Source organism: Phalaenopsis equestris, unplaced genomic scaffold (assembly GCF_001263595.1).
Source record: "Phalaenopsis equestris unplaced genomic scaffold, ASM126359v1 Scaffold000513, whole genome shotgun sequence".
Taxonomy (NCBI): Eukaryota; Viridiplantae; Streptophyta; class Magnoliopsida; order Asparagales; family Orchidaceae; genus Phalaenopsis; species Phalaenopsis equestris.
The window spans coordinates 2545356-2555110 of NW_018164953.1; the positions used below are offsets into that span (position 1 = coordinate 2545356).

General features: G+C 34.1%; 1 protein-coding gene across 3 annotated transcripts in view; it reads right to left on the minus strand.

Annotated features, from left to right (window-relative positions):
* LOC110028501 (uncharacterized aarF domain-containing protein kinase 1) overlaps window positions 1-9755 on the minus strand; it is a 114144-nt gene that overhangs the window by 4438 nt on the left and 99951 nt on the right. For 2 of the 3 annotated variants that reach the window (XM_020730370.1, XM_020730372.1), the window contains exons 10-12: window positions 5640-5687; window positions 5178-5301; window positions 4910-5090 (exon numbers count right to left, since the gene is read on the minus strand). In XM_020730370.1, coding sequence (XP_020586029.1) covers window positions 4910-5090; window positions 5178-5301; window positions 5640-5687 — 353 coding nt within the window. The remainder of the gene's footprint in view (window positions 1-4909; window positions 5091-5177; window positions 5302-5639; window positions 5688-9755) is intronic. The other variant, XM_020730371.1, reaches the window with a different exon arrangement.

Sequence of the window (9755 nt, forward strand, 5' to 3'; positions counted from 1 at the left end):
CAATTCAGCCCCTACAACCATAATGCCCTAACACAAGGTTAATTTGGTCAAAAACCAATTTAGAGTTGAAAGCTCAATAATTCCAAGAGCTCATGATACAATTGTGATACTAAGGATTGTGGAAATTGGCATCATTAGAGATTGTACAAGATAGAATGAAAGATAAAGACCAAAGAGAAATTTGGCAATAAGAAAATGGTTATTCTATTTCTCCAATTTGAAGATCACTAGTATTAAAGCATGTAATGTAGAAGCATCTCACTTATCCAATAGAGCACTGTAGAACCCAAAATAAGTAAGAAAACACAATTATTTCTTCAATTGATCAAAAACGATACCCAAAAATGAATAAATCACCTTATTTATAGGTGACACTCCTGCCAACTAAGGTAAAAATGGAAAATACAAGCCTTGAAGTCTTCGAGAAAACAATCATAAAGCATAGGTAAACTTATTTAATTGGAGTCAAATAATCAGTCTTGTCCTTCATTAGAGACGCATCAAGGTAGAGTTGTTTATATTAAGAATTAGTAAATGTAAGGCCTTTAATGAAAAGAAATATTTTATGCCATTCAAATTGACAGTGGTATCAATGGTGAAGATTGAGAAGCCAAGGCATCTTTTGAAAGAGCTTTGGAATAAAAAATAACAAGAGCAACAACAACAAAACATTTATCCCACTAAGTGGGGTCGGCTACATGAATCATTTTTCTCCATTGCATGCTATTTGCTATTTAGTGTCATATTTTTTTAGTGTCATATTTTTATTTAATTCTAATAAATTAAGATCATCTTTTTATATAACATGCCCAAGTCATCCTAGGTCTACATCTACCTTTCTTAACACAAGTCGAATCTAAAACATCTACTCTTCTCATCGGATCATCAGATGGTCGACATTTAATGTGACCAAACCACATCTAAGACGACTCTCTAATTTGTCCGTCACTAGAGCTACACCAACCCTATCACGGATATATTCATTACGCATTTTGTTTCTAAGTGTAAAGCCACTCATCCACCTAATTATTCTCATCTCGGCAACACTTAACTTAGTCTTATGCTTCTCTTTTAAAGGCAAACATTCAACGCCACAGAGCATTGCAGATCTCACCACCATCTTATAAAATTTTCCTTTCAATCTAGGCGGTACTTTTCTATCACATAATAGGCCCAAAGCATTCATCCACTTCAATCAACTAACATGAATTCTACTAATAACATCCCCATCAATATCACCATCACTTTGAACAATGGACCCAAAATATCTAAAGCGTTCACACCTTTTAATAATTGGATAACCCATTGTTACATTTTTGTCATTAGAGCTACTACCACTAAAATTACATTCCATGTATTCAATTTTAGTTCTACTCAAACGAAGGCCTTTATACTCCAAGGTAGACCTTCATAATTCAAGTTTTCCTGAGCTTTTTCTCTCGTCTTATCCACGAGAAGGATATTATCAGCAAAAAACATACACTAAGGTACATCCTCCTATAAGTGTCCAGTAAGACCATCCATAACTAAAGCAAAAATGTATGGGCTTAAAGCCGATCCTTGATGTAAACCAACAAAAATAGGAAAATATTTGGTCAATCCTCCTTTTCGAACACAAGTAACAGTTCTTGTATACATATATTTAATGACTTGAATATAAGTCATGTCAACACCATTCTTCTCAAGAACTCTCCAAAGGATATCCCTTGGAACCTTGTCGTAAAACTTTTCTAAATCAATAAAAATCATATGTAGATCCTCCTTATTATCACTGAACTTCTCCATCAAACCTTTCAATAAATGTATAGCTTCTATAGTAGATCTGCCCGACATAAATCCAAATTGATTATGAGAAATCCTTGTAATACGTCTTAACCTATGTTCTTTTCTCCTCTCCCATAATTTTAAAGTATGACACATCAACTTAATTCCTCTATAATGGGCACACTCTTGTACATCCCTTTTATTCTTAAAAATGGGAACCAAAATACTCTTTCTCCACTCCTCAGGCAATTTTTAATTTTTTAAAATAATATTAAAGAGTTTAGTAAACCAAGAAACTCCCAAATCTCCTAAATATTTCCACACTTTAATTGGGATATTATCTGGTCCTAGAGACTTTCAACCCTTGATTTTCTTTAAAGACTCCTCAACTTCTTTTTTACTAATGTGATGCTAAAAATGAAACATTTAACTATTATTAATGATATTAAGATCGTTAAGGTCGATCGTATTTTCCGAAACTTCATTATAAAAATTATCAAAATAACTCACCCAGCTATTTTGAATATCTTTTTCTAAGAAAAACACTTTTTGATTTTCATATTTAATACATTTTACTTGAATTAAATCTTTACTTTTCTTTTCTCTTGTTTGGCTAGTTTATACATATATTTTTCACCCTCCTTGATATCTAATTTATTATAAAAATAAATAAAAATAGAATTTTTAACGTCATAGATTGATCTCTTAGACTACCTAAGGACCGTTTGATATTTTTCTGAGTTCTCTAAGCTTTTACATTTAAATGAATTTTTATAACATATCGTCTTATATTTTGTCTTTTCTTGCATATTACTACTCTACCACCAACTATTTTTATTTATAAAAACTTTTTCTTTTGATTCTCTAAGTACAACTTTTGTCACTTGTTTAATAGTTTTTGTTACTATATGCAACAAGGAATTTGCTTCTTCATGAACATCCCAAATTTTGAAATCTTAAATTTTACTTATAAAATAATTTTATTCGTGTCTTTTAGTTACCCCCATTTAATTCTACGTGCTGATTCCTAGTATTCTTTATTTTACAACATTTCATCTTAAAATCTAAAACTAGTAATCGATGTTAAGTACTTAAATCCTCACTTGGAATGACCTTACAATCTTTAGATTCTCGAATATCTCTTCTTCTCATAAGAAAATAATCAATATTTTTTATTAGAACCATTCTTATAAGTAATAATATGCTCATCTATTTTCTTGAATAATGTATTAGCAATAACAAAATAATATGTTAAAGCAAAATCTAATATAGCTCTACCTTCTTCATCAATCACTCCAAAACCGACCACTATGAATATTTCTAAAATCTTCTACCACTCTACCGACATGTCCATTTGAATCTCCTCCAATAAAGAATCTTTCTTCAAGATCTATCATTTGTATTAAGTCTTCTAAGTCATTACAAAATTTATCTTTAGAACCTATATCTAAACCAACTTGAGGAGCATAAGCACTTATAATATTAAAAATCTTAGTATCAACAATAATCTTAAGGGCTATAATTCTATCTCCAACTCTATTAATTTTTACAACACTATCTTTCAAACTCTTATCTATAATTATACCTACTCCATTTCTAGTGCGACTCTTACCTGAATACCAAAATTTAAAACCTAAGTTATCAATCTCCTTAGTCTTTTCTCCAACCCATTTAGTTTCTTGAACGCATAGAATATTTATCTTTCTAAAAAAAACTTAAATCATGGAGAAATAATGATTGGTGATGAAAGTGGTTGTAGCTTATGGTAGCATGTAAACACCACCAAGTGTGAATCTAGTAGCAACAAATGACTGCCATGATGACTTAAAATTTCAAATTTCAGTATTTTTCATATGGATATACTTAAAATTTAAAATAAGAGTAAAAATCACAAGTGGAATAACATGACTTGTACGAAGCATTGATATTGAGTTAACTCATTTGAAGCATTTAAATACATGATATAATTTATTGCTCAAGTTTTTTAAACACTTAAAAGTAGGACTTGAACAAAGTAAATAACATAAAAATTCAAGAAATTTAAGTTAGCATTTTGTATCATCCCAAAACTTGAAATTCTAATAAAAAAATAAGAAAAAATACACCCAAAATATGAAAAGCGGTCAGTAAATTTGCATTGATTGTTAAGTATGATTATATAAATTTAAATATAATTAATGTGATTAACTTAAGGATAAATAATGTTATTATTATAAATTAATCACTATTATCAGTTGATTATATGATTAATTCGTGGTTTGTGAAAAGAGGGAAGGACGAGCATGGAGTGAAAGTGAGGTTAACAGTAAAGTGAAAGACTAAGACAAAAAATTTTGAAGAAGCAATTTCTACAAGAAAGAAGATGCGAAAAAAATTGAAGGCAGTGTTGGAGTAAAATAGGGGGTGAAAAGGATGGGAGCTAGGGTTCACTTGGCGACCTTTTGGAGGCCATTTCATCATTTTTTTTTTCTTGTATTGAGGTATGAAACTAGTAAGTTGCACTAGGACTCATGAATTTTTATCTTCACTAGCATGATTTGGCATTTTTCCAAAGTTTTGGAGTTTAAATTAATGGAAATGTATGAGAAGGTTCTTTACACATTCTCTAAATGTTGCTTCCTCCACACTTTAGGGTATGCACATGTAATTCCACAAAACTTCGCAATTGATTTATGAGTTTAATCATTAATACAGCACAAGAATGGTATGAGATAATATTTTTAGGATACATTATGTTACATGGAATGCTTTCTAATTATAATTGATCATTCTGTTTCATGATTACAATCGAACATACAATATTCAATTCACATTGAATGTGTTATGCATAAATCTTAAGTTTTAATTTACACATGAATTCCTACATGTTATGAAGCATATTATGCACACTTTTATATATTAACAATCTAAAAAAATAATTTTACAAGTCCCTTTAACATCTTTACATGATACTGAGTTAAGGAATTTAGAATTCAATATCCCTACATAAAAAGAATGCATACATATGCATAAATAAATTGTGATATTTAATGTATCATGCAAATACATGAAATATGAAAGTGAGGTATGATTATATAAAAATAAGAAAGTTACCTGTTCATGCGGTCACTCTTTAGCATGAAAAAAAAGCAAAAATCATACTCACCTTTCTAATGTTCTACCTGTGAAAATTACAGGAAAGTATTTTGAGTATTTGCCGACACCAAACCGGTTCCCAACATTGATTATATTCTGTGAATCCAGAAGGATTAGAGCCTTCCATAATTTGCAATAGTCCAACCTGAACTGCTCATCCAGTTCTCTATAAATTCCATGGTCTAGTAGGACTGAACTTTCAAAGAAATAAAGATATATTGTCATAACTCATGAAGTGTTCTTAAAAAAATTAAATTCTTGTTATTCGGCGTGATTACCTAATGAGAAACCTTTATTTTCTCCTTCAACAGAAACTAAAATATTGCCTGGATGAGGATCTCCATGCACAAAGCCGTGGACAAATATCATTTCAGCAAAGGCCTCTATTAATGCTTTGGCAACCTGCAAAATGGTCGAGGAAAATAAAATTAAACATGAGAAACAGCACAATGCAGCAATCCACAACTATGGGCACTAAAGTGCCAAAAAGAACACACAATTAAAACATAAACATAAAAGCATTTCAAAAGGAATTGGAATCAGAAAATGGACTCTTTCTCATCAACAGTTTTATCTTTGGGAAATAAGAATAGTCCAATAAATTATCAACCGTCTAGTTAATCGAAAAAATCACGAAAAATGCTATTGTTCTGAATGTCAAAAATGTCAGCCCTTGCGTATCAGTATTTCAGGCATCAATCAGAAAATGTGATCCCCACTAAATTAGTTCTGAAACATACCTTTACTGTATTTAGACCCGAATCCTTCAAAAATTCCAGGTCATCAACCTATAAAATTTTCACAATGCATGCTATAAAAATGAATGCTATAAAATGCTGTAGGTTGGTATGAAAAAGATAATTTAAAATAATTGATTGAAAAAATGTTCACAGAGCGGATTTCCAAGAAAAAATAGAAAATAATATATGCTCGGGAAAAATAAAATTCAGCATAATTAATTGGAAAAAAATTCAGAAAGCTGATTCCCGTTGGACACAAGTAAGATAAAAATGATGTGTATCAAAATAGACGACGAGAGTGCGTCTCCTCCCGCACGAGATGCGCGGGGGGTGGGGCGGGGTTTTAGTGCCGAACATGACGCACTTTCCGTGTGAACCGGTTCATCCCAAGGGAGGAGGGAACCACATGATCGCTCCTTTATGGAGAAATGCCGCCTAACTGGGAGGGTCCCACCCATAGCTACCCTAGTATATTTGTATGTCATTTTCTGTGTTTAGGTCAGTTTATTTTTTGCTGAGGATTCTGTTAGAACAGCCGCCGGCTGCCTGTGTTCCACTTATAGGGTTGTATCTGAAGAAAATAAGATATGCCGGTTGTAACTCATTCGAGATAGCTGTCACAACCCAACTGACTCCTCTTTAAGGGTTGGCTGAAGTGCAAAGAGGCTGACAATTTGGTCAAACAAACTCTCACCAGCACTTATCCTTACTTTTTATAATCAGGACCGAATGAGTGATGAATTAATCTAACTGGTTCGCCGCAAAATACGTGATACATTGCATTTCATAATCCATTCATATACATATTCGAAAGCATGAAAATCATATCATCCAAAACATATATACTTTACAAAGTTGTTAAATCCAATATAATAAAAATATGTACCTCCCAGAACTATCATGCAAAAGTTGTACAAAGACACACTTGACTACTTGCCCTGATGCTCGTTGCCCTTGAAGGCAACAATGAAGAATGAGCAACAACGAGCTCAAAGAAATAATCATAGCTAACATAAGATTTCATACATGAAAAAGAAATAACATGCATGCTCATAAGAAACTATACATATCTACACAGACAAATAAAAATATGCTAGCATGGTAGAGAACATGAAAAGAGAACAAGTAATATAAAAATTAAGGCTGCAGTGTAATATGTATTGCAAGTATGAAATCATAAGTATAATCAACAATATGTTCATAAGCAAGTTCAAAATATATAGTCATAGTAATTACATTTTATAGAAATCATTTCATAGTAATACCAATTGTTTGATATACATAATTCAACTATTTCCATGTCCTTCCATCATGGGTCTTCATCCTATCCTAAAGACCACATAAACTATCGATAAGGTTAGACTTCCTTAAACGTACCAGTTATCGATAATCTCTCTGATACCCACAGTTCCATAACATTTTTGTCACCGCCTGTTCTCAAACTTTTTTGTTTCTATATAAATATTAGAAGTCGAGAATACTAAATCCTTAATATCATAAGCATAGTTATACATATCATAGCATGATCATAGCATCACATATATCGTAAGAAAAATAAACATGCATTCAAACTTTCAATTGCACGTATCCATTTATAATATGAAAGAAATTCTAAATGTATTAGTGTCAAACTAAAAAAAACATGAAAATCAACAGAAGATTATTTTTCTTAAATTAATACAAGATTATTTCATCTGACTTGACGAAGCAGACTTATGACAAGTTCCCACATGCTCAACTTGAGCTTGTTGTCTTGTATACACAACCTGGGAAAAGTAGACATACAAGAAATTCAAGAAATTCGGGCTCATAACATGATTAACCCAAAACATAACTTATTCGCCCAAAAAATACCTCAAAAAGACTTATCGACATAAATTTGACTTTCCGAAATCACCAATTTCACTTCTCTCCTTCCTAACACCTTAAACCTTACTTATCCTCACTGATTTCATGCTAAAATAATATAAATTACGACGCTTCTGGCACAAAATCAACACCTCCAACGGCTAACGGAAACGAGAAAAGCACGAATAACGAGGTAAACTTCAATACAAAAGTGTGGATATGTAAATGATAGTCTTAAATGAAGTGAGAGAGGGATTCACACTTACAACAATTGTCCTGGAACCCTGGATCGTGCTCTGCATCTCCCAGGTGGCCGCTCGCCTCCCTGTCGTGCGCAAGGCTTGCGAGTTGCTCTGCGCTACGGTAAACGAGCGCAGATGCTCGCTGAATTCGCTTGCCAACGCTGCAATAAGGACAAGGGGGGAGAAAATCAGGTGAGGAGAAGGACTTCAAAGCTTGCGTCTCCCTCTTTGACCAAACGAACGAAATAATAGGCGTGCGGCGGTGGGAACATTGTTGGTACTGAAGATCAAGGAATGAATTAAGATAATTAAAGATTAATTACGTTAATAAAACTTAAAACATCAGAATTTTATACCTCTCAATTCGTCCACAACTCATGCATGGCGCTTTATATAGAATTGATCGGTTTCCTACGTAGAATTTTATAAACTCATTTCGATCGAATTGCGGGAGTTGAAAATTTTGTGGTACTTATCAATTGTGTCAAAGTATTTCTATTATCTTGAAATTTGGGCGTTACAGTGGAAACCATTCTCTAATGATTAAGTGGTGGTTTGGCTGTATTTTGATCCCGCGAAAATATTTATCCTTAACTCCATCAAAACCTTTTCGACCATCCCCTTGCTGTCCCCGCCCCCGAACAACCCTCCCCTCTGCTTTCTCGCAGTTCACGACCCTTCCCCTTCGCTGCCCCTAGCTATCCTAGCCACCTGCTTCGCTGTTTTCATTGTTCCAGACACCTTTGCTATGCAGCTCACCAGTCATTTCATTTGTCGTTCTACCCCTCTCCCTCCATCCTGCATCACCGCCGCAGCACCGCAAGCCTTGCCCCTTGCTGTCATATCGTTGTCCAACCATCCCATGATTGTTGCTACCTCCAAAACAAACACCCAAAATCCCTTCCCAGCTACAACCGCCACCTTCTAACCACCACCCAACCAATTACCAGCACTTCCAAAACCCCCAACAGCCTCCACCACCACCTTAGATCCACCCCAGTGTGAGTTTTGTATCGTACTTTTTGTAATTCCCCTTTAAGTGTGAGTTGTAACTATTTATTTATTTTTTACTAATAATTTTTGCTTTCCCTATTGTGGTTCGGGCTAACTCCGGTATCATTTGGTATCAGAGCTAGTATAACCCTAGTTCTATCATAAGGTTTCCTAACATCTGCCTTACCCCTATGCTAGAAGTTTTTTTTCATATTCTCAAACCATAGCTAAAACTTTGACCTAATCCTAATTTCCTCTTGCTAATCTCCAAAATCAGAAACCCTAAATTAGATTTTATGCCCTTTTTCACCTGCCAATTCGAAACCTTAGCCATGCCACCAAAGAGATTCATGCTCAAACCTACCCGAGAAGAGATACAACAAGAGATCTGCAGACTTCAACGGAAGCTTGCAAACATTGAGGATGAAACCTAGGGGGAACTTACCCTCGACGGTGACATAGAAAGCCAAATAGGCGGAAGAGACGAAAATTTCAACACCTTCTTTAGGAAGGATTTCAATGATGTAGAAGAAGTGTCACGTTGCTTTGGAATCCAGTATCAGAGTAGGCAGAGAGAAGAGCCAATAGATGAAGAACGAGAGAATCTGAAGATGAAACAAAAGATACAGCGTCTGTTCCTACCAATATACTACAGACAAAATGTTCAGAGCTTAGCTTCAAAAGTGGAGGAACCACAACACCGAGACACCACCATATCTTACAAACAGAGTTCAACCTTGGGATATTACAGCTATAGTACAAACAAAAGAATACCTAAGACGACCCCATCAGAGGAAAAATTGATTCAGAATGGAGAACAAATGGAACCAAACTGTATCCCTAAATTTTCACAGCTAGGAAGTATTGCAAGTGCCACGGATTTGGGCATGATGAATCAGATTGCACAACCCAGGAGTTGATTTATATGATTGAGCAGAGCATTCTTGAAAATTTTGGTAACAACACAATACTCTGAAGAAGATGACGACACAAAAAAGGAAGACCAACTTCAATTTGGGGGGGGGGGGGGGGA